Source organism: Sorex araneus, chromosome 3, assembly GCF_027595985.1.
Source record: "Sorex araneus isolate mSorAra2 chromosome 3, mSorAra2.pri, whole genome shotgun sequence".
In the NCBI taxonomy this organism is placed as follows: Eukaryota; Metazoa; Chordata; class Mammalia; order Eulipotyphla; family Soricidae; genus Sorex; species Sorex araneus.
In genome coordinates, this window is record NC_073304.1 from 103,805,930 (window position 1) to 103,832,017 (window position 26,088).

At 43.0% G+C, this 26,088-nt stretch overlaps 3 protein-coding genes across 3 annotated transcripts; 1 reads left to right on the top strand and 2 right to left on the bottom strand.

Moving 5' to 3' along the window:
• Positions 1-676: 676 nt before the first annotated feature.
• Positions 677-3,760, top strand: LOC101541353 (T-cell surface glycoprotein CD1e, membrane-associated). The gene is given in 5 exon segments (XM_055132119.1): positions 677-737; positions 975-1,271; positions 1,841-2,116; positions 2,332-2,631; positions 3,690-3,760. Coding segments are annotated over 5 exon segments (1,005 nt in total).
• A 2,235-nt stretch (positions 3,761-5,995) lies between these two features.
• Positions 5,996-7,024, bottom strand: LOC101541093 (olfactory receptor 10T2). Its single transcript, XM_004611815.2, has one exon. The coding sequence runs from the start codon at positions 7,022-7,024 to the stop codon at positions 5,996-5,998; it is 1,029 nt and encodes a 342-aa protein (XP_004611872.1).
• Positions 7,025-16,169: 9,145 nt separating this feature from the next.
• On the bottom strand, positions 16,170-17,114 carry LOC101540828 (olfactory receptor 10K2). Its single transcript, XM_004611814.2, has one exon. The coding sequence runs from the start codon at positions 17,112-17,114 to the stop codon at positions 16,170-16,172; it is 945 nt and encodes a 314-aa protein (XP_004611871.2).
• Positions 17,115-26,088: the final 8,974 nt, after the last annotated feature.

Sequence of the window (26,088 nt, forward strand, 5' to 3'; positions counted from 1 at the left end):
AGTGGGCTTAGAGGAAGGACAAAGGGATGAGTCCGCAAAAGCAGGAAGGAGACTGCATAAAATGTGGGGTGGTGGTTGGGGGTGTGAGGGTAAGTGCAGGAAGGCTCGCACTTGAAGCCACCCTCATGTCACATTGAAACATCTACCACAGCAAACACATTGAGAACTGACATGTCCCTAAACTCTGGTGCTCCCCACAAACCTCTAGTCCTTGGTGGGACTTTGGACGTCTTGTGTGTTTGCTCTGTGGCCACATCTGGTGGTTCTCAGGCGCTGCTCCTGGGTGAGTGCTCTTAGTGGTGCTGGGAGACAATGCAGGGCCAGAATCACACCTGGCTTTCCCACATGGAAAGCCTGTACATGTCCCATTGGGATATCTCTCTGGCCCCTGAGAGCTTTGTAAGAAACTGATCACAGGGATGCTGTGTGTAAGGCAAGAAGCCTGGAGTTAGAGCAGGGTGGGGTGGAGGAGGTACAGAGAAAGCCTGAACTGGGGGCAGGAGCCCTACAGGAGGGAAGTGGCCAAGGAGGGGTGTGTGTATGTGTGTGTGTGTGTGTGTGTGTGTGTGTGTGTGTGTGTGAGTGAGTGTGTAGGAAGTCAGAGGAGGAGCAGGCAGGAAGGCGGTGAGCATCTCCCTGGGCAGTCACTGCTGAGGCACCTTCATCACCAAGCTCAATGGTGCGCCTGCAGGCCCTGCTTCTTACAGGTTTTCTCTGCTGTGAGGCAAACCCAACAGGTAAGGAGAGTCCAGGTGGAAAGAGCTGCGGTGGGCACTGTAGGGAAGAAGTCCTGGGAGGGACTGGAATGGGGACTACTGCACCCTCAGGACGTCTGGCAAGTGTGTGCAGCTCCCAGAAATTGCCTTGGTCTCCTCTGATTGGGGAGAGAGGAAACTGGTTCAGGGGGTCTTGGGACAGTGCCCTTCTGTGTGGGACCGTCCTTTCACTTTGTCACACTCTGCCTCTTGTATCAGGGCCCCAGATGCCAGAAACAGATCCTGTGGCCAGTGAAGAGTCGTCCTCGTTCCGCCTACTCAAGGTCTTGTCCTTCCCCAACCACACCTGGGCATCCAGCCAGGGCTCAGGGTGGCTGGGAGAGCTGCAGACTCATGCCTGGGACAGTTCCCTAGGCACTGTTCACTTTCTGCTGCCCTGATCCCACGGAAACTTCAGCAAGCAGAAGCTGAAGAACTTCCAGGCTCTTCTGCGGCTCTATTTCCATGGCTTTACCCACACAGTGCGGACTTTTGCCACCCAGATGCAGTTTGAATGTGAGTTGCTTGGGATGAGATTATTCCCAAAGACTATAGGCAGAATACCACTTTCCAAAGCAGAGCATATTGCTTGGGCTCTAACCTGGACCCCCAGTGTCAGTCCCAATCCTACCACCTTCCCACTGACACCCTAGCCCTGCCAACCCACATTTGCAGCTAACCTGTGTGTGACTTTTCTTCACACCTGAACATGCAGTGGTGTTCTAGTTGCAGAGCAGTTGTCCCATCTAGACTCCTGCCCACCAGCTGTGCTCTCAGTCTTCCCAAACAGACTCTGTCTTACAGCTCATTTCACCTGTCAGATCCCAGATGGGATTCTCCTGACCCATCTCCTAGCTTCCTGGTGGCCTTCTTACCTAGGCTTCCACATTATTTAAAAATGTCTTATTTTCTTTGAATTTTTTGTTCCCTTCTTGTTCCCTCCTCAACTCTGGTCTCCAGGTGACCTCCCCAACTCCCCACAAAGGCACATGTCTTCCTTCCCTGCACCCTTAACTCCTAGGTTATTGATGCTCCCTCATTGTGGCATTTATCCCTACCAATTCTCCCTTCCATGTCCATCTCAGACCCCTTTGAGCTCCAGATATCACTTGGATGCAGGATGCACACTGATGAGACCTGGGAAAGCTTTCTGAATGGGGCATATGATGGATCAGACCTCTTGAGCTTCCAAGGAGGTTCCTGGAGGGCAACCCCTGAAGCAGGAACTCGGGCTCAGAAGGTCTGTGAGGTGCTCAATCGCTACCAAGATATCAAAGAAATCCTGCTATACTTGACCAAAACATGCCCACGGTTCCTCGGTGGCCTCCTCGAAGGAGGAAAGTCTCAGCTGGAGCGCCAAGGTAGGCAGCAATCTTCCCTCTGCCAGGTCTAAGGCAGGTTGGAGAAAACTCTATTGGAGTTTTCTGTATGAGCATCTCTTTGAACACGAAGAATTCTTCCTTCAATCCAATCATGAGCAGCTTTGTAAGGGTCTGCCTCATAGTGATTCAATTAAAAAGTTTTAAAAAAGAATTCTTCTTTCAAAAGTCCGTTTCCCTCATCTTCTCCTCCCCAGTGAGGCCTGAGGCCTGTCTGTCCCCTGGCCCCAGCCCTGGACCTGGCCACCTGTTGCTTGTGTGCCACGTGTCAGGATTCTACCCCAGGATCCTCTGGACCATGTGGGTGCGAGGGGATCAGGAGCAGCCAGAAACTCAGCAAGGGGACACCCTGCCCAACACTGATGGCACGTGGTATCTCCGGGTGACTCTGGACGTGGTGGTCAAGGAGGCAGCTGGTCTGGCCCGCAGAGTGAAGCACAGGAGTCTGGGAGGACAGGACATCATCCTCCACTGGGGTAAGATGCCTGGGTCCCACTGTAAAATGGTCTCTTGGCCTCCTGCTGACCCAGAGATGTAAGGGAGTTGCTGGGGAATAGGTATCGCTGCTGGACACTGGAGAATCCAGAGGGAGAAATGAGCAACAGGGTCACAGAGCAGCTCAGAGCAGGCACGGGACAGTGAAGAGGAGAGAAGGCGAGAGGAGAAAAAAGGAAGAGAAAAGAAGGACAAAGGAGAAAAGTAAAGAAGAGATTAGAAAAGAAAGAAGAGAAGTAAAGGAGGGTGAAGAGAGAGAATAAAGGAGGATCTAGTGAGTCAGTGAGGGTGGGGCAGAGGGAGGAAGAACTGGAGGGAGCTGATTGCAGGACACTGGGAGACCCACCCACTGATAGACAAGCACTGAGAAAGGAGGGCCTGCTCTGACTGCCTGCCTTATCCCTGCCAGATAAGCACATCTGACTTCTGCTTCTCGTTTGTTTGCCTGTGGCAGTTGCTCTCACCATGCTGGTGGTCATTCACACATGGTTCCCAAAGCATGAGTAAGCCCGTTCTGCTCTGTAGCCTTCCTAGCGATGCCTTCTTTCCACTCTCCTTCCTTCCTTCTCACTTTCTGATTTCTCAATTTTGATACCAAGATATCTTTTTTTCTCCTACAGATTGACAAGAAATGTCCTCTCCCTTCATGCCCCCACGTCTGTCTTTGTCACAGTGGTTAGCAGCCCCAGCCTCAGGAGTTCAGAACATCATCCATATGGGACACAGCCACTGAAGGTCAAGAACGGGTTCTTGGAGAAATGCAAAGAAAAATCTTGCACCAACTTTGGTGAGGTTAGTTTAAAATTCTCCTTCCATTTACAGTAGCTGTAAAGCATGTCCAGGCCAGACAGCTTGTGCTCATAAAGATCCCATCTCTTTTGTTCTCGCCATCCCCCACCCGGTACCCCTCAACCTGGGCCTTCACTGTGTTTGATGGTGAACAAATAGAGTGGAAACAATCAAATGTGAGTTTGGAAAAGAAAATGGAAAGATATCGGTTGATAAACTTCCCTGGGAATGATGTTGCTTATTGGAAGGGGCCTGAAAACCCAAATATCAGTCACACTTGGCTTGTTGGCCATCCAGGCCAGGGCCATCCAACACCTGGCAGTTAATTCAAGAATATGGTGACAGGGGAAAACTGAGCTAATCAGACAATAGAAAAGGAATAATGACCATACCTCTGAGTGCATCATTTGCAGGTAAGGGAAGTATTTTGACAGCATTGATCTAGAGTTGTTCAAAAAGAACATGCTATGGAAAGCATGGGGAGCTTCTAGTTATTCTCAGAAGAAACTTTCTTCTAAGGAATTATGAACTAGTTCATAATTCTTAATAATAGGACTGATATTTAAAACAATTCTGTTTGTAACATATAGTTTATATTATTACTTTGTCAATTCCACATAACCTTTGGAATATGGCCTTTGGAAGTTTGATAATCGAAAGTTAGGCCTTGATAGAGTGCTGTTTCCCTTTTTCCACAAGCATGAAGGAACCATTATTTCCTGTCTTATGTACATTATTAAAATAAACTAAAATTACATCCATTAAAAGACAGAAACATCACTTGAAAACAAAAGTACAAACAAAATGAGAATATACCATGGGTGCCCCAAAACACACAGTAGAAAACACCATCATCACTCCTGTGTTCATTGAAGCACTATTCACCATACCCAGAATCTGGAAACAACCTGAGTGCCCAAGAACAGACAAATAGATAAAGAAACTATGGCACATCTACACAGTGGAATACTAAGCAGAAAAAATGAAGTCATGAAATTTGCCAAAAATTAGATGGACAATGGAAAGTATCATGCTGAGTGAAATGAGTCAGAAAGAGAAAGACATATAGAATGACTGCATTCATTTGTGGTATATGCAATATATATATAGTAGAAGACTAATATCCATGTCCAGGGAAAATAAGAGCCAGGAGGACTGGTCAATGATTAGAACTAACCACAGGTGTGTGTGGGGCTGAGGATAGGTAAGATAGAGAAGAGACCTCTATGACAATAATAGCTGGGAATAATCATGCTGGACAAGACCTGAGGGTTAAAAGTAGGTAAGAAATATTTTTGACCGGGGCTGGAGCAATAGCACAGCGGGAAGAGCGTTTGCCTTGCACACGGCTGACCCAGGTTCGATTCCCAGCATCCCATATGGTCCCCTGAGCACTGCCAGGAGTAACTCCTGAGTGCAGAGTCAGGAGTAACCCCTGTGCATTGCTGGGTGTGACACAAAAAGAAAAAAAAAGAAATATTCTTGACCACCACCATCATCATCCCATCGATCGTCAAATTTCTTGAGCAGTCTCAGTAACGTCTCCATTAGACCTAGCCCTGAGATTTTAGAAGCCTCTCTTTGATATTCTTTGATAATCGCCTTTGATATTCTTGATAACCTTTCAATATCAATGTTGCAAGCCACAAGACCCAAAATGAGAGAGAGAAAAAGAGAGAGAGAAGAAACGCATCTGCCATAGAGGCAGGCAGTGGGTGGGGGTTGGGGAGTGATGGGAGGGAACCTGAGGACAATGGTGCTGGGAAATGTACACTGGTGAAGGGATGGGGGTTGGAATACCATATGACTGAAATCCCATCATGAACAGCTTTGTAATGGTCTATCTCACAGTGATTCAATTAAAAAGTTTTAAAAAATAAAATAAAATAAAATAAATATAAATATAATAAAATCAAGAATTACATTTAATATATTAAACTCTAAAGTTTTGGTAATATTAGCTAGTATTTTGTTATTGGATAACCCATCTCGTAGGTATTAGAAATTTGTTCCTTAGTGAATGTTCATTTCAAATCATTTCACCTTTCCCCACCTCCCTTATTTCTACTATTTTACTTTCAAACTGAACATTTGGGTGTCAAGGGAGGGGTTCTTATGACTATTTACCCAACAAATCTAATTGTCTCACATGATTATAACTTCTTTCTTTGTTCATCTTCTTACTAATCATCCGTGTCCATAAACTCAATTTGTTTCTGATATTTTTTCCAGTTTTTATGGAACCATTTAAGTGAATAACTGTTTTGCAGAAGATGCCCCATTTCTTTTGATGCTATTTCTATACCCCACCAGGAGAACAGTTTTGAGTGTTTTTATTATGCTCATTTTGATTACTATGACTTCCCTTTAAAATATATCCTATTTTCTCATTTCTGCCAAGTTGAGCATCAGGCATTAAATAATATAGCATGGAAATTAACGTGTACCTTTCTTGGAATAGAGAAAAGAGTGAGGTAGCAGTGGTCCTAGTTTGGGGACTCATTGCCCACAGAGAGTTTGGATTCAGAGAGAAACTTGTATTTGCTCCTCTCATGGCCTCCCTGTGGGCTCATTTCTTTATGTGACCTTGGTGGCCACAGGCATTCCCAGAACTCTTCTCAGTGCAGTCTTCACCTCCTGGTTTCTCAGACTGTAGACCAGAGGATTAAGCAGGGGAGTGACCACCGTGTAGGTCACTGCCACCAACTGATCCTTATCTGAAGCCGATTTGGATTTGGGCCGAAGGTAGACAATGGAGGCACAGCCATAGTGGACAAAGACAACTGTGAGGTGGGAGGCACAGGTGGCAAAGGCTTTCCTTTTGCCCTCAGCTGAGGGGATCTTCAGGATGGTATTCACAATGAAGCCGTAGGAAATGAGGATCAGCACAAAGGGCACCATGATGACCAGGATGCTGAGGCTGAAGAGAGCCAGCTCTTTCACATGGGTGTCTGTGCACGCCAGCTTGATGACAGGCGCCATGTCACAGAAATAGTGGTTGACCCTATTGGGGCCACAGAAAGGCATCTCACAAATGAGGTTGGTGGCCACCAAAGCAATGAAGAAGCCTGTGACTGCTGACAGAGAAACCAACCCCAAGCCCAAAGACTTATTCATTATGAGTGTGTAGCGCAGTGGGTGGCAAATTGCCACATAGCGATCATAGCCCATCACAGCAATAAGGAAGCAGTTGGTGCAGGCAAAGCCCAGGAAGAAAAAGAGCTGTGTGGCACAGGCAGTGAAGGAGATAGTCTTGGTTGCTGATAACAGGTGCACTAGCAGTTGAGGAATGATGACAAAGGTGTAGCAGGACTCGGAAAAGGAAAGGATGAAGAGGAACCCATACATGGGTGTGTGCAGAGTGCGGCTGAGGCGGATGACTGCCATTATGGTTGCATTGGCCACCAGGATTGTCAAGTACAGTAGCAGAAAGAGGGCAAAAAGTAGCAGCTGGAATTCCTTCAGACTGGAGAAGCCCACCAGAATGAAGTGTGTAACCACAGAGCTCCCATTGAAATTCTGTATCTGGGCAGTCTCCTTCTGTGAGTATGGGAGGGACAGATGATAATGATCAATGCAGCAAAAGAATGTCCATTCACCCTCCATTTAATGTTATTCTTTCAGGCTCAATGTCCTGTGATATTCTGTTTATTTATTAATTCATAGCTATTCCTTTTAATTATTTAATAAGACATTATATATTTATGGTAAGATAACAATTAACTATATTGTAGAAATATAGAAAAAGATTAAAAATGAATAGCCATCTGATGTTTTCAAAGACCATATGTGGACATGAGACAATTCTCTCAGTACAATAAGAGAAAGAGCAAGACGATTTTCCATAGTTATAAGATTATAAAGAATTTTGTTTTTGTTATAAAGAATGTACTTTTCTATTTCCAATAAGCATGCTTTAATTTAATAAACTTAAATGTACTTAATTTTGATGCAATTCACTAAGCATTATCCTTTTTACATTGTTCAACAATAAGACTGGTTTGTTGCTTCCAAAAATGATGCTATCATTTCTCCCAAAATAAAAATTAAAAATTACTTTTGGAATATTTACATATCAGATTTGTGCATACCATTTATATTGTCTTTGGTGAAGATGTTTCTGGAATTCCTGGTATCAATATCTGTCTTCTGATCACTGGGGTTACCGGTGCCTGGTGGCTGAATTGAGGGCAAGATCCATAGGTGGTCAAAGATAGTCACAGATAGCTACATGATAAAAGCAAACATAAACATTAGTTTTAAGTTCCTCTCTGAGGACAGTAAGAGAATCCATCTCCATTTATTGTTCAGCAGTAGAAGGGGTGGGCAAGGTTCAGCATGGTGCTGAGGAAAAAGAGATGTGATGAGTAAGGCTTTTTCATTAATCCTTTTTGAATGGGACTTCAGAGACAGAGCAACTATATACTGAGTCCTGGTTTACCTTGTGTCATGAACCAGCTCTTCAATCCTATTTTCACATCACACCCTTGGGCATTTTTATGCTACTGTTTAGGTCAGTAAAAACAGGTCTGAATGCCTCTTAAAAGAAAATTTCACATAAATAATTTTTAAGCATTTTATTCCCTTAAATTTTGCTCTGTACTCCCTGCCAGTAGTTCTCAGAGAATCAAGGAACCTGTCCCAGAGATACTCAGCCAACTGAATAACCAGATTAAAATGCTCAGACTCAGCAATGCAGTGCTGTTCAGTCCCAGAGAGGCCAGGGCCATCAAGATCACAACTAGCAGTGCTCAAAAAGCCAGGAATGCCTGGGATGAAACTCAGATCCTTTAACTTGCAAGGCATTATCCCAGACCTCTAAACTATGTCCCTAGCCTCATGTTTCCCTTAATTTTATGTAGTAGCATTTTATCTATACTTTCATTTAGAACTTGTTACTGTTTTAAGTCATTTTATTTCGGTACATGTTAAAAACAACATAAATAGCAACTACTTCATAATAACATTCAGATATCTAATTATTTTTGTGTTCAGAAGTAAATTTTGGAATTCAAAACAGGTGGTAATATTCACAATCGTCCAATATGCACACCACTCAACATTCCGAATTTTGCTTCATGAGTGGCCACAATACATGCATCATGATAATGCCACAATAAGGCATTGTTCATGATTGTGGCTCACCATCTGGATCATAGTCCCTTTGCTTAGGTAGCAAGCTCTGAGCTTCAGCCATGAAAACCCTTTTCTTTGTTCTGCATGGAACTGGGTTATTTCATTAGCCACCTCATTTTAACACAACATGGTAAACAGAAAAATCACCTTTGTGTCACAGGTAAGGTGAATACCAGCTCCTGAGCAGGTAATGTTTCCTTGTATTTGCACTAATAGGCCTCCTGTTAATTCACTTACTTCTATATCTCTTTTTTGTTTGCTTTGTTTTATTTGGGGGAATCACATCTGATGGTTCTCAGGGCATACTCCCAGCTTGGGGGTACCACAAGGGATGCTGTGGATTGGACCTGAGCAAGCCACATGAAATGCAAGTGCCCTACCTTTTGTACTATCACTCCAGGCCATACTTTTGTGTATCTTATCTTAGGCTCCTTGTACATTGTTCCCAGGGGTTGGGCCACAGCAAACATATCCAAAATTACCTAGAGTCCTCACTAGAGGGAAGGGGGCATAAAAGAGTCCACACGTAAATGCAACAAATAATGGATTAGTTTAACTCTCCTTTGCTTCTAAATATTTTCATACTACAATTTTTTTCTAAATTATTTTTGCTCTTCAACTATAATGCATATAATTCTTACCATTGTATCTTTTTCAAAAACACCTTAAGAAAGATGAATTTTTGATGGAGAATCTTTCTACCTACCCCTAGTTATTTTTCATTACTTGATTTCTCAGCATTTTTATTTCATAGGAGTCATGATGTGTGTGCATATGCTTTTCTTTACCTGCACACTCAAATAGAATGGAAGCTTCTTTCACTTCAGGGGAAAACAAACAACATTTTACTGACACATTCTCACTATTATACAAATGCTTTTGAGTTTTAAGTCCTTAGTAAAAGAAGAAAGAAACTCAGTACACTCACCCCTTCTGCCCATGTGGTGAGGGAGCTGACAAGAAACTTCCAGGGGCATGTCACAGTCGGCTAGGTGTTTTGAATGTGGCAAGAGGCAGCAGTGTGAGGCCACATGTAAAGACAGTGGCATTTGTCCCAAAAGATTAAATAATCAGGTAGAAATGAAACAGGTATCACAGAAGAGATGTATGGTTAGTTCCCCAAACCTCTTTTATATTTTATTACATTTATTAAAATATCCTGGTCTGCACTAACAAATGGATTCAGGCTCTATAATTAGGCTAGAGGGTTTCTCAGTCTCTTGGGGTTCTCAGGACGAGGGGCCCTTGGAGACAGAAGAGCTGAAGCCCAGTGGAAAACAAATAACTAAGCTTGGACAAGAACATCTCTCTTAATATCAGAAGAGGAAGTCCAGATAGTAAAACACTTTCCATTTTGTTTGACACTAGCGATGGAGAATAGAAATCTTTTAACTAAGGGGAATCTGGTTTCTTTCATACATGGTTACCAAGCACAGATGTCAAGAGAAGCCAAGAGAAACAACCTGAGATTTGCCTGAACACTGATTTGATGGAGTAATAGGAGAAAGGTGGGCATAGGACATACAGAGTTTGTTGGTGGTTTGTGGTGCATTGGGGCTATCAGAGGCCTTGACACCTGAAACAGCTGTATTCATATTTCCCTGGGGAATTATTGTCAGGAATAACTTAATCAGTATGCTTCATCAAAGACTTCCATTTAGAAATCACTGCACTCAGCACAGGGTAGCTCTCATAATAAGAGTTTGACTGTCCACCAGGAGGATTTGACCACACAGCTGCATGTGATAAGAGGCATTCTGAGTCTTACACTAAGGGACAGGAAGTCCACTAGAGAGATGAGAAGCATGAAGAATACTCTTGCAACATAGCAGACATGAGATTCACATTGACTTCATCAACAAAAGTTGGGGGATATAAAGACTTAGAGGATATTAGTAGGTGGTTAGTACCTAGGGCATTCAGAAAACACACCAAGAGATGGAAGATAGCAATCTTCTCTTTCTGGCAGTGACTTTGTTGGCTATTTGAGCAACCACCTTTGTTTTGGTTTGAGGATCTTACCTGGCAATACTACACTTGGCTCCATGCTTAGAGGTCACTCCTGACAGTGCTAAAAATATCATGCTGTACCAATGGTTGAGTGTGAGGTTCCCACAAGCAAAACCTGTGACAAATCTTTCTAAAATCATGAAAACTGGTGAGGACATGCCTTGTAAATTCTCATCATCTGAAAATTCTTAGACCTCAAAATATATCTTTTCTGTAGGTGCCACATAGATTAGTTGTAAAGACATACATTTCTTCACTCTCCCCTTTCGGTGCATGAAGTGATGTCAGTCAGTCGGAGGCGCAGAGATAAGACACATGAGAGGAATGGAGAAGCATGGAGGGCCAAGGCTTGCTTAGGCTCGCGGCAAAGAGCAGACTTCAGTGGTCTCTTTTTATTCTATTTTCTATCAACTGCATCTCAATGACTTCACCATGGCAGAAGAAATCATTAACAGAGAATGTTAGGGCACCGACTAAACATATCTCACAAGGACACCAAAGCACACATTGTCCCGCCATGTCCATGAACCAAATAGCTACAGTCTCTGGAGAGGAATGGCTCCATAGTCATGATTTCCTCGCTGCTGGGGTGATAAGTGGGAGGAGAAAATGTTTGCATGTAAAAGATAAGCTAGATCTAAGATATGTGGGAAGGTGAAGACTGCTTCTTTGTATTGCCAGGAGTTAAAGTAAGGCCAAGGCAGATGAAGGAAGACTTGTTAACCATTTCCAGATCAATCGGACTCACAAGCTTTAGTTTGCCCACATAATTCAAAGTGGGGTCCTGGTTCAGCTTCCTGCTTTCAGGGCAGTGTCCAAGGACTCATCCTAATAATCTGGCTAGGCACCAACACCCTCTTATGACTGAACAGACCAGGTCTTCACCAGGAGGCAAGTGTGAGCACTGTAGGAGCCTTCATAACTCAGTATCAGCAAATTCCTCCACTAGGAGGAATAAGTTTTTAATTCTGAGTGTCTGTGTTACTGACTAGAATACATGGATGACAATATAAATTACTCAGAGATGCTCTAAAGTATAAATACGGAGGCCAGGGTGATAGCTCAGAAGTCTGATATAAAGCATGGGAATCCTAGTTCAAACCCCAGCACCACATGGCCCTCCAATTCTTCTGGATGTAGCCCTACTGGCCCCCAACACCTCAGGGCCCAGTGGCACTGCAACATCAAATTTGAATATTAGCTGTATACAGAACAGTTGGTTATTATTGCCATGAATAGCCCTGGGATGGCAGGGCTTCTGGGTATTTATTATGAATCTCCTGCCCCCCAAAATTACAAATTGAGTAAAATACAGTATTGCAGTAGCATACAATGAAGGTTTGGACAATTAGCATACCAGCCTGATTCATATTGGGATTATCACTCCATTTCTCTTTTATTCAGCAACTTGACTACACTACACTTGATCTTAGCCAAAAGTTCGAGAAGCGAAGATAAGTGAGGAGTAGGAAGGGGGTCACCTCCCTATATGCCACCCGCACAGCAGAGCCTGGCAAGCTACCCATGGAGTATTTTTGGCGTATGCCAAAAACAGTAACAACAATGGGCCTCATTCCCCTGACCCTGGAAGAGCCCCCAATAAGGCTGCATTGAGAAGAAAGAGCAAGGAGAGGCTGCTAAAATCTCGGGGCCGAACTAGGCTGCCCAAATGAAGAAGGACTAAACTAACTGCACTTTTAATGCACAATCACTGGTATTGGAAGCATCTATAGAGGAGATGATGGTGCAAGCACAGAAGATCAAGTATGATGTCATTGGATTGACCAAGACAAGAAGGCACTGAACATATCACGCCATTTTTGACACTGGAGAGAAACTGTTCCTTGGAACATGTGACAGTAGAGGCGTCGGTGGTGTTGGTGTCCTTGTCAACATGAACTTGGCCATGAGCATTGATTCATTCGAATGCCTAACAACCCAAATCGAATGATTATGCTTGAGTAGATGTGGCTCACTGCTGGCAGTTTCTATCTTCGTTGTCTACACACCAACATCCAACTACGACGAAGAAGAAATTGAGAAGTTCTACACGGAGCTGAAGAAGTTCTATAAAGAAGACCACATCTTCTACAAGGTTATTGTCAGTGATTTTAACGCCAAGATAGGACCGAGAAGGTCACCCGAAGAACTCCACATTGGGACCCACGGCCTAGAATGGAACAAACAGGGTGAGAGACTGAGTTCATCATGTTGACCAAGACCATCCACGGTAACTCACAGTTCCAGAAGGCGGGATCTAAACATTGGACATGGGAGTCTTCTGGTGGAAAGTTCCACAATGAAATTAACCACATAATATTCAATAGACAGTTTTGCCTGACCGATGTTGTTGTTGCCCCAAAATTCCAAATGGAGTCAGACCACCATCTCCTTCATGTGAAATTATACTTCACGGAGTGGGGAGAAAGGGCTGCAAAGTTTAAGAAGAGAACTCCCAGAATGACCACCAACTGGAAACTCTTTGGCACTATTGCAGCAATACGGGAAGATGCTGCCGTTGGCAACATCGATGAGGAATACGATTGACTGGTTCAGCACCTCCATGATTGTGTGAGGAATGCTGAGAGAGAGAGAGCCACAAAAAATACACCTGTTTTCAAACTCTCGAGCTCATTTGCCAACGTGGTTTGGCGCAAGCCTCAGGCAATCACAAGCTAATGTCTGAGCTTGCAAAGCTGTTCTGAGAAGCAATAAAGGAAGACCTCAAAGATAGAAGAGCAGCAGTGTTGGACAATAATGTGGCAGAGGCCCAGAAAATATTCGCAATGCCTGCCTGTCCTTCACCAACTATAAGACCAAGATGACTGCCCTCTGATGTCCTGATTTATCACTTCTTCCAGAAGGGCAATGAAAAAGGTTATCCATGACTTCTAGTCAGATCTCTTCAATAGCCACATCTACCTGCCCACATACCAAATTCCACAGGATGGATATGTTGTTCCCAGCGTTCGCCCTTCCAAAATCTGACATGCCATTTCGTCAGTAAAGAAGCATACAGCACCCAGTCCGGACAAGGTCAGACCCAAACACCTGAAGAATCTGCCACCAGTACTTGTCAATACACTGACTCGGCTCTTCACACACTACCTGTCTGAATGCAAGGTTCTGTCCCAATGGAAAACCAGCAGGACTGTCCTATTGTACAATAAAGGAGACATCCACAACATTGGCAACTATAGCCCAATCTACCTGTTGTCCATTATCTACAAGTTGTTCACTCGAGTCATCCTGAATAGGATCGGCAGAACACTAGATGTAGGACAACCATGCAAGCAAGCCGGGTTCCAAAAAGGATTCAACACGATTGACCATATCCACATGGTGACCAAGCTCATTGAGATTTCACGAGACTTCAAGATGCCGCTCTGTCTGACGTTGATTGATTTAAAGAAGGCTTTTGATTCTGTTGAGACTGAAGCGGTCATCGAAGCCCTAGACAAACAGGGCATTCAAACTCAATATATCAGGATTCTCCATGAGATGCATTATGGATTCGCCTCCAGGATCTCACCATTCTACACGGAAGTGATCATCAACATAAAGAGAGGGTTTTGGCAGGGTGACACCCTTTCATGAAAACACTTCAGTGCCACCCTTGAGAATGTCATGTGATGATGGAATGGGAAGGAATGGGAATGAAGATAGACAGTCAGCAACTACACCACCTCCACTTCGTTGATGACATCATTCTAATAACACCAAACATTAGCCAAGCGTCATGAATGCTGGCCGATGTCAACCATGAGTATGGAAAAGTCGGACTATAGCTGAATCTCAGGAAAACAATCTTCATGAGAAATGAACTAGTCCCTGATGTTCCATTTGCTCTCAATGTAACGAACCGAATGCAGCAGTTATGTGTACCTAGGTCAAGAACTCAACATGACGAACAACCTGGCACCTGAGCTGTGCAGGAGGAAGAGAGCAGTGTGGAATGCCTTCAAGAGCATCAAAGAAATATCTAAGAGGACGAGAACCTCCGGCTCTGGGCACATCTTTTCGACTCTACCTTTCTTCCTGCACTAGCATACTGGGGCCCTATGAAAACAGGATAAGAATGCTATTTGGGTCTCCCAAAGAGAAATCAAAAAAACTATGCTTGGAGTATCATGTTCCATTCAAGGGAGAGAAGAAATCTGAAGTTCTGACCTCTGTCAATAATCGAGAATCAGGAACGTTGTCTCATTTGCCAAGGCATCAAAAATCAGATGAGTCAGACATTTAATGCGATTTGGAGATGACTGATGGACTAGAGCTGTTACCGACTGGGTTCCACGGGACATCAAAAGAACGCATGGCTGCTCACCTATGAGATAGTCAGACTTCTTTGTCAAGACCCTGAATGAGCAGTTTGAGGCTCTTCATGTTCCTGGAGCGAGCAGACACCATTGGGGTATACTATCATGCGACAGGGACGAATGGAGACGTTACTGGCCCCCACTCGAGAAAATTGATGAGCAATGGGATTACTTTCTTAGGTCTCAAAATACGTCTTTTCTGTAGATGTCATATGGCTCAACATCTAGTGTGAAGAGGAGAATTTCTGCATCTCCCCTTTTAAGGCTGGAAAGTCTTCACCAGGAGGTAAACTCACCAAGCCCCAGACCTCAAAATACAGACAAATATGGTCTGTAGCTTTGGTAGAGAAGCAGCACACAGTGAAAGCAGAATCTCCTCCCCTCAGGCCATAGCCTACAGATGTACACACACACCCCATTGGTGTGAGATCAGAGGAAGACCAGAGCAGTGTTCAGAAGTGAGGCAGTTCAAAGGGCAGAGAAGGAAAGGGGAAGCTCCTTGGGTGAGAATCAGGGCTCAGTGCTGCAGGCACAAGAGACAGTTCTGGTCAGGGCACACGAGCAGAGCCAGGTTGGCCTGCAGACAGGCTCCTGCTCCTTACAGAGAACTCTGTTTGGTGGATGTTGATGAAATGCGGTCAAGCTTAGCCTGCTTTTCTTGGCCACGCTGTATGATTTAGTCTTCCAGGCTTATATCTGCAAGGCATGTCATTGGCTTAACACCAGTTAAAATTGATACTGACTAAAATTTACCAGTGATACAAAAATCAGTTTCAATCCATTGAAACAATAGGAATTGACATGAGAAGCTTTTCTTGCTTAAACATTAGCTGGGTGTGCCTATTGTAAAAGACACTAGGAGATGTATTTTATAAAAAATTTTGCCACACTCAAAAAATTATGGTCACAGTCAGTGGGAAGCTCAAGATGGAAAAAAATCCAGAAAGGAAGCCCAAACACCTATGGTCTCTTTTGTCCCTCCACAGAGTTAGGGTGTGCATCTCCCACAGGGTACTGACTCATCTGGCCGAGACAGACCTGGTCTCTCTTGGATTCTGAATAACTGAATCTATATGAAAACCATACATTATGTCTCCCCTAGATGACAGACCCTCAATGGACAATGATTCACATAATCAAGACAAAAGCTAAGTTTTCTGAATTTTATTTGTAAATAGAGGAGAGATAGTTTAAAAAATAGAGTTCAATTGTCTCATCATTTGTACCCTGGGAGTTTTTCTCTCTACTCCTTGTATTCCACTGCTTGGGACATAGCAGCATTTAGATCAGTGTTGTGGGAGGAAAAATTTTCTCCCCACAACCCTATGTAGAGCTGATTTAAATTCTTTATTCCTTAAGGTATAAATCATTGGATTAAACAATGGAGTGAGGATAGTGTAGGATACTGATATGAGAGCATCCTGACTTGAGGAGTAGCCAGACTTGGGCCTCAGGTAGATAAAGGAAGCACAGCCGTAATGGACGGTAACAACAATGAGGTGAGATGCACAGGTGGAGAAAGCTTTGTACCTGCCACCCGTGGAAGAAAACTGCAGTACGGCAGAGATGATGTGAATATAGGAAACCAATATCAATAAGAGGGGGATAACCAGGACCAATGCACAAAGCAAGAATATGACTATTTGACTGAGGTGGGTATGGTGAGAGGCCAGTTTGAGCACAGGAGAGATGTCACAGAAGAAGTGATGGAGTTCATTAGAGGAATGGAAGGGCAGGCGAAATACCAAGGAAGTGATCACCTGTGCAACTGTGAAGCCACAAGCACAGGCAGAGGCCACCAGCCCCCCACAAACCCCAGGCCCCATGATCACAGTGTAGCGTAGAGGGTTGCAGATGGCCACATAGCGGTCATAGCCCATGACTGCAAGTAGGAATGAGTGGGAGCAGCCGAGGAAGAGGAAGGTGAACATCTGGACAGCACAGCCCAAAAATGAGATGGTCTTCTTCTGGGCCAGCAGGTCAACCAGCATCTTGGGCACAATGACAAAGGTGTAGCAAGTCTCAGAGCAGGAGAGAATGGCTAGGAAGAAGTACATGGGAGTGTGGAGGGCTCTGTCCAGCACGATGGTGGAAATGATGATGGCATTGGTGCTCAGTGTGAACAGGTAGAGGAGCAGGAAAACCAAGAAGAGCAGCCGCTGCAGCCCAGCCAGAGAGGAGAAGCCAAGGAAAATAAACTCCGTCACTGCTGTCTCGTTGACTTGGCCCATGAGAGGTGCATCACAAGCAGAGCCTGGGAGAGGAAAGCCCAACTCTCAGAAGAATTGCAGAAAATCCAGTATCCTGGAGCAGCAGTTTTGGTTTTGAGTCTAAATGCTTTATTCCTCTTTCCTCTACTCTAAGATTGGAAGTCATCTAAAGGCAGGCAAAGTTTGCCTCCAACTTTGAGACAGTTTTTAATGTCAGTAATTCAAGTGCTTAAGGAAAATATTCTTGACATTTGTCTGATTCAGCTAGTCTCTTTACTTCCAAGATAAGGCTATTTTCAAACCTCAATTTCTTTATCTTAGTTCATTTTTGGCCCTCTGAACCCTCTGTCATCATATTTTTCCCACACCTTCAGGCACAAAGTCAACCATCTGCATTCACTCCATTTATGGTCTTTCACATGATTCTATATACATGCTTCCATGGCTTCTAGTCACTACACATCTAGACCAATTCTCCTACTCTGTTTGCTAGGCACCTGCATAGACTCTCTCTCTCTGCCTTCTGACACTCTCACCACACTTACCCTACTTCTACATCTATATCCTGGGGCCAGATCTGCAAGAAGTCTTCCAGGATAAACCACACTGTTGATCCTCTAGACTTTATTCAGCACTTTTCTCCTGCACAGAGAACATTTATCTTCCCCAGACCCCCGTCCACGTTATTCCTCCTCCATTTCTGCTAAGATCGCATGTGGCCCCATCACACCTCAGGTCTCCCCTGTCCCACTAAAGAAATCCACTGATTCCACCTTCAGAAATGTAAAATGAGTGATAGTGTATTATTCTACGTTCTGGTATACTGGTAAGACTCTTTATAGCTTTTTAGGTCTATCAGGGTCAAAACTGTATTTTCTGCCCACCGGAGCCTTCATGATGCGTCATTTTGTACAAATATATTGGCAGTTTCCTTGCCTTCATTTCTTGCTTAGTTTGTCACCAAACTAAGCAAAACTAAAAATGTTATATTTTTTCAAATAGTTTATTTTTATTCAGAGGCCTCAAATACATCTCCCTCTGGGGAAATCTCAAGTGTTTCCTCCTAAAAATTTGCATAAAGTATTGATTATCAATGTGATGCATATTTATGTAATTTTGAAAAGTTTCATTAAGTTTTTCTCAATTTTCTACTGGATTTTTTTATGTTTAAGGGGTGGGGTTGTATCAAATATGTCTTCACTTTAATTCTCTTTGTCTAGAGACATATTAGGCATCCAATATCTTCTAATAAACGCTGATCACATACAGGAAGATACAAACACATCCCTAGTTTTTTCTATTGTAATCTGAAGCTTCTCTTTTTGGATTGAAAAGGTGAGACCTGGTTTCATGTCATGCAGAAATCCTTAAATATTCTTAGTCTCAACCAGCCCTCATGCTCATCATGAGGCAACACTGAGACTCTCTCACTATGGTTCTGATGGAGGCTACAAGCCCATGAACGACCATAGAAACTCTATTTTATTTGTATAACCAGTGTTTATTACCAGTTGCCGGAATTTCTGCAGATATCAGTGAAAACTAAAATATAGACAAATGGAGGGCATATTACAACATAACTCAGTGCTATCACCTTTAAAAAGACAAGTTATCATGTACACCCATTTACCAACTTTCAACATTCAGTTTTAGTTGAGTTATTATTTCCAGTTGGTGTTGTCATAATGGACCCTACTCTATCTTAACTATAATGAAAGAGAGAAAGAGAAAGAGAGAGACAGAGAGATAGAGAGAGAGAGAAGAGAGGTGTCTGCCAAAGAGGCAGGCTAGGGTGGGGGTGGTTTGGAGGGTAGGAGGGAAATGGGGGGGACATTGGTGCTGGGAAATTACACTGGTGGAGGGATAGGTGTTCAAACACTGTATGACTGAAACCCAATCACGAACATCTTTGTAATGCTCTATCTCACAGTGACTCAATAAAAATAAATATTAAAAATGAAAAAAGACTATTATTCAAAATTATTACCTTAGTTCATATTATTTTTGTGTGTTTTTTATTAAATTATTCTTTTATTGAATCACCATGTGGAAAGTTACAAAGCTTTCAGGTTTAAGTCTCAGTCATACAATGCTCGAACATGCATCCATTCACCAGTGCACATATTCCACCACCAAGAGTCACAGTATACCCCCTCCCCCCACCTGCCCAGCCCCCTACCCCGCCTGTGTAACTGATAAATTTCACTTTCTTAGTTCATATTATTAATAATTAATGGGAATTACCTTAGTCCACAGTCACTGAATCAAGAATATCAGGTGCTATGCAGATTGATCCAAAAGCCAGGTGCTGGACTGGGTGTTAGGGAAACATGTGCAGATGGCTGTAAATTGTTCAGAGATCAAGAATGAAATGCTTCCTGATGAAGATATTATTCTCTAATTGTGTGGCAACTGAAATGATAGAAATATTGATGCAACTCTGAGAGCACTGAGGAGACAAACCTTCAATTTGAATATATGTTTATGTGTCTGTATATATATATGCAACATTTCTAAAACAATATAAAGGAATGCAGAAAAATATCTATATTTACATTTCTTTCTGGGTTTCTTTACATTGTTCTAGAAATGGTGTCTTAAAGCATTCTTGGAAGACATCCTAAGAGTGAGCAAGAGTGAATCTCCCCCATGTTAGTCCTGATAATGTAACCACTCAGGAACCACAGCTGCAATCAGGGTTTGGAGGAGTCCTGCCGAAGTTTGTGTAGGACTCTAACCCACAGAAAACACATTTCCGAGGCCCCACTCAGACTATAAAAGGGATGTTTGTGCTCAACCCCACTTCACTGTCTCATTTTTTATTAAATGTCTAAGAGAACTCTTACTGCCTAGAAGCTAGTCATTTAGCTGAGACTGACACTGTTTTCTTTCTAACCCCAGGTCCTACATTCTAAGGACTAAAATAGATTTTTCTATATATAATATCTAACTTTACCTTTACAAGTACTTCACATGTAAATTGAAAAAAATACAAATAAAGTGATTTTTCAACTGCCACCATGCTCGTGACCACTCTCCACAAGCTCAGAAGAGCCTCACCCATGAATAAATCTGCGGAAAAACCCAGGTATGCAGGACTTGTGACTGAACACTCCAGGCCTCCAGGCTCAACAGAACCTGGATCTCCCCGCACACGTCCCCCTATTTCCAGTAGCTTGGCAGTCAAACCCACAAGCCACCACTAGCGCCATATGATCTCATTAATGGCCATAATCCAGAGACATGGCCTATAATCAATACAAATCTCTCAGAAGAGAGCATAGAACGATATGCCATAGTTTTGCCATGAGACCTCACACTAGGCTGTTTCTGTCGTGGCAACCTGGACGGGGGCAGGTGAGGCCCCTCCCCGCCCCAATGGAGCCAGCCCCAGCAGCCAAAAACCTCCAGAACTTGACCGCCTCCATGCTCACGGCCACTCTCCACATGCTTGGATGAGTCTCACCCATGAGTGAATATAACTTCTGGACATCTTGTACTTGTACACCACCAATATGCCAAGAGTAGCACAACACATTTGATTTGGTTTAGAGTAGAAGACAACCAACTTTAGGGGAAAATACATGTATGCAGATATATATAAAGCACACAAATCCCAACCTTTAACAACATGTTACTACTCTCTTATAGGAGGGCTTAATAGCTCCTGGGTGAAATACAACATTCTTTACACACTTTCCTCTAAAAAACCTTTTTGTCTCATTTTTAGTAGATTATTCATAACAAGCAATACAAAATGAATTATTTTGGTTCTGCTTTGGGGGCAGGGTTTGGGATTCAGGGTGGAAATATGGCAGTAGGAAGGTGTAATGATGGTGGTATTGGCTTTTGAATATTAAATGTAATCAAATATTGTGAACAACTTTATAAAAATAAAAAACTTTAAATTAAAGAAATTTAAAAAGATAAATCTAAAGACAAAACAAAAAATTAAATAAAGTGATTTTGAACTTAGTGATTTTAATTCTAACTTGTTCTAGAAGATCATTAATCCTCTAAAACCTGATTTCGCATTTGTGTGGTGAGAAAAGTTAGAGTGAACATTAATTGAAATTACATAAATGAAAAGAAGGGTGTGATAAATAGTAAATGTCCAACTCTTCAGTGTCATGTGCTTTGGGGTCAGAATTGTACATGGAAGTTAGCTACAGAGGGCAGGAAGTAAAAGGGGTTTCCTGAATTTTCTATTTTAGGGAATATTTATGATAAGGTTAGAAGACAAAACTGTAGTTAATCTTTTACAAAAATGAATATAGAGTTGAGTTTCTCACTATGTAAGCTTAATAATTATCAGTGACACATAATTTATGCAATGTGTTAACTACCAAACTATTTTGTTAACTATTTGTACTTACATCAACTATCTTTTGAATATAAAAGTCTGTAAAAGATTAATCCAAATTCCCAGACTTTACAGTTTTTATATTGCTATCATGTCCAAGCATTGTGGCATAAGTAGGATGATGAACTATTCCCTCTTCAGAGAAAAAGAAACAATTAGTCATTATTCATGCACTTTGACGACAGGAAACAGAGACTTTCCCTTCTCAGGACTGGGGAAGGCATTGAACCTTTAGCTTGTCTCTCTTTTTTTTTCTTTTTTTTTTAAGTATGAAAAATATTTTTTATTATCAGTAAATATACTTCTACCAAAAAAATTGTACACAAATATTCATAGTAGTGTTATTTATAATATACAAAGATGGAAACAACTCAAATGTCCATAAACTGATAAATAACTAATACAGCCATATAGTGGAATGTATTTTGGGTTTTATTGTTGTTATTATTGTTGTTGTCATTGTTTTAGTGAATGTATTTTGAAAATAGAAAAGAATGAATTATTGGATATGTAGAAAATATTTTCTAAGTGAAAGCAGCTAGTCACAAAAGATCACATGTGATATAATTCCATTTATATGACATTGTTAAAGCTTGTCTCTCTTAACTGCAATTTAAAATGCTAGAACATAGGGGCTTGTGGTTGTCAGACATATTAAAAACGAGACGCTCTGGTTATCTGGGATCTTACATACCCACCTGGCTTCTCTTAGACAGATGGAGACTTTGATTTTCAGAAAGTTCAGAATAGTAGTGGATGTGTGGGCAACAGAGGTCCTTGCCTTTTGATGGATGTGACTGTCTGGTGCTGTGTGACTCTGGGATCCTATTCTGCAGAGTAATTTCCTGTCTGTGGCAGAGATGTCTCATACTTTTTTTCTGAGTGAACCTGATCTATAAGCTTGTCTCCGACACTGCTTCCAGAGGGCAGAGAGCTGATGTCTCATCTCTTACTGATACAACCTTTCCAGGTGACTATATGATAGATGCAGAATGTTACTTAGCCTGAGAAATAAAAACTGCCAGATTTAGCGATATAGAAGAACAGGAGGGCTTCACACAGTGGCATCAGACATCCACAGAATGGTAACACAACCTAAGACAGGTGCTAAAATAGGCAAACTCAGAGGAGCAGAGAGTAAAGGAGATTGAGAGGTGGGAGTGCTCAGTCTGCATCAATTTTTTGTTCAATGAGATTAGAGTTCTCTAGCGCCCCGGTGTTCAGTGCTGGTCCTGAGTTTAACCATCTATACTAAGGGCTTGAACTTGAATTAGGAGGGTAGAGTTCATGGGGAGTGTTCTTAGAACAATGACACAAGGTTTTTGTGATTAAAATGTTACTGAGTGCCCTATTGAACGGAACCAGAGCTAGAAAGATGTCTGTGGAAACCGAGAAAGAGCAGCAAGTCACTGAGGGTATGAGTGAAATGTATGTATAAAGCTTTGCAGGGATTCACTTCAAAGATGACACTATGGTGGTGAACATATTTTACTGTCCACATGCTTACCTGAGATATCCCTGCCCTACCTGCCGCTTCACCAGCATGGGTCACTGTCCTTCTCACCAGGTCCCTTAAGAGAAGAGTCTCACTGGCTGCACCATCCTGTATCCCAGCCTGGTCTGAACTGATGAGACAGACATCTGCTCTTCACATGTGTACTCCCATTTCCTCTCCAATCCCAAAGTGGAGAGTCCTGGAGGTGAAGGAGACAGAATACAGGCTAACTTGAAAGCAAATGCTGGAAGGAGTCTAAGCTCCAAGTCCCACTCAGAGCAGAGGCACTGGGCAGTTTGGGCACTTAGACCCAACCAGAAATGTCTTGTCTCCCACTGCTACTATATGCCAGCTGACCGCACCATAGTCACAGCTCCTAGTGGCCACAGAATAACTGGAATTTTCTGTGTTTATGGATGGTGGGTGGCTCCTATGTGTCTCCTGGTGCTGATCATTGCCATGGAGACATCACCATGGGCTTAATTAACAGATGAGTTGATTGTGGGAAATAGAGTCAAGTCACCAAATGCCAAATTACCCAAATTGGGCCTAGGCACCAGGGCTTGGGGAGCAGCCACTCTCAGATGCTGCAATTTTAGAAAACTTGGCTAATTTTAGTCAGTTTCTCAGTTTCACATGCTATCACAGGGCAAAAGGGAAATGTATACATAAAACTCATGATAGATATATTACAAATAGCGTTCCTTTAACAAGTTTCAGCTTAATAATTGGGGAGGAAGTTTCCTATTCCAGGAGGAGGAGAGCAAGTCACCATGTGAAGTGAAGACTTGGTCAGAAGGAGCGGAAGGACACTATTCTCACCCAAATCCCTTTTTCTTCTTCTTTCCATGACCCAAAGATAAGAACAGTTGATTTCTGTGTGTCAGAGACTTCACGTTTCACAAAACCTGTGGTATCTCAGCCAAATATATATAAAGCATCTAGAGAGGTGACCCATATGTGGTTCTTTTTATGTGTAATAAGGAAGAAGGTCATGAAAGGGCCTTTTCACCTAGAACTGCTGCATATTGATGCCAACTGTATGATATATCTCTCCAGTGGATGCCCCTTCACACAGCTTCAACAGTGAACAGAACCCCACTGAGAAAAAGAGAAAGGAAACTAAAGGGGGAGAGAGAACTATCACTCTCCATGTTACTATCATATGGCAGGGAGCTACCTCTGTCCACTCACTCATTTAGTTTTCATAAGTGACGGGACTTGGATACATGGTAATAATGGCTGAGAGACAAGTCAAACTTGGGCCATAGCATTTAGCTAAAAAGGATTCTAATAAAATTTAAACCTGAATTTTGTGACTCAAAAATTTTTTAAATTTTCATCAGCATATTAGACCTTGAAGTTCCTTCTCATTTACTCATCATCATCATCGCCATCATCATAATCATCATCATCATCATCCCGTTGATCATCGAATTTCTTGAGCCATCTCAGTAACGTCTCCATTCGTCCTAGCCCTGAGATTTTATTTTATTTTTTTTATTAGTTTATTTTAAATTAGAGAGTCATCGTGAGGGTACAGTTACAGATCCATACATCTTTGTGCTCATGCTTCCCCCATACAAAGTTCAATAACCCATCCCTTCACCAGTGCCCATTCTCCACCACTAGTAAACCCAACATCCCTCCCCCCCTCCCCAGACCCGTCTCCCCCCACCCCACCCTGCCACTATGGCAGGGAAAGCCCTGAGATTTTAGAAACCTCTCTTTACTTGTCCTTTCCAATGGTGCCACATTGAAGGCTCTTTCAGGGTCAGGGGAATGAGCCCCATCATTGTTACTGGTTTTGGCATAGGAATACGCCACAGGGAGCTTGCCAGGCTCTCCCGTGAGGGCAGGAAACTCTTGGTAGCTTTCGAGGTTCTCTCAGAGGGAGCACTAGGTTACAAGATGACACTCGGCTGCAAAGCGGCAGCGTGCTTCCAGGATCTGGGTCTTATAGTCTCTGGATGTTGGCCGTTGGTGGGATTACACGGCGCCGGGGGCAGTCACTGGGTGTGACTGCCTAGCTACTCGGAAATGGGGAATCTGGGTGGAAGAGGCCCAGTCCTGATTTGAGCAGGCTTGGAAGTCTCAGCCCCGGGTCCCACACACCTGGGTTCCTCTGCTGGTTCCTTCATGCATGAGGCTCATCCGAACATATGGAGAGGGGCCTTGAGCACAACTGTGGCTAGACTCTGGAGGTTTTAGGCCGCTGGAGCTCTGCTCGGGGTGGGGAGGTAAACTGAAGCCCACTCCCTCTAAGGGGCCCTGGGGAAGACAGCCAGGCATGGGGTCTTATAAACTCAAATTCCTCAGAAATATATTATTTTGTATTTGTTAAATGAAATACTGTTTTTCTCCTTCTCTTCTCTGCACAGTTTATTTAAGAACAATGTCCTTTCTATAGACACAGGAAGACAGCGAATGCTATGCTTCTGGAACTTGCAAGTTAATGGACTCCAAAGAATATTCACTCCTGGGCAACTGTTTTCTTAACTTAAGCCTCAGTTGCCATTAGTTTTTAGCACCTCAAAAGCAGGGTCCCGACGAGAAACTGGATAGACCTAAGGCAAGCTGTGAGCTACCCTGGCATCGAAACGGGCCAGGACAAAAGCCATAATCCTTAACTATGAGAGCACAATCCTGTACAAATTCTGTCACGATCCAAAGAGTAACAACTGGATGACAATCCTGCTAGGGTTAGGAAAGACTAAACTGGGATCTACAGCAAGATATCCCCAGGAGAACACCCTACAAGATTAATGTGTCTTTGTGTCCATACAAACTGATGAGAAAGATTATATAGCAAGTAAATCTAAAATGGTTGTTGGACTAAGAAGAGGAGAAACACACCCCAAGGTGGTATTCTGCCCTTGAGAGGATCTCCTGACTGTAGAAGATCTTTGTCTTAACTTAGAAGAGTTCCCTGGGAAGGAAGGACCTTCTTATGTTGATTGTGCGACCTCACCTGGGTGTAGTTGCTACCAGGAATGCTTGTAGGATGGGCACAGACCTAGGCTGCAAGTGTAGAGAGACTATCATGGGGGGTAGAGGAGACAGGAATGAGGGGCAGGGTGAGACTGGAATGGGGAGTTTAGTGATACTAGAATATGCACGTGGGGAGAATGGAATAA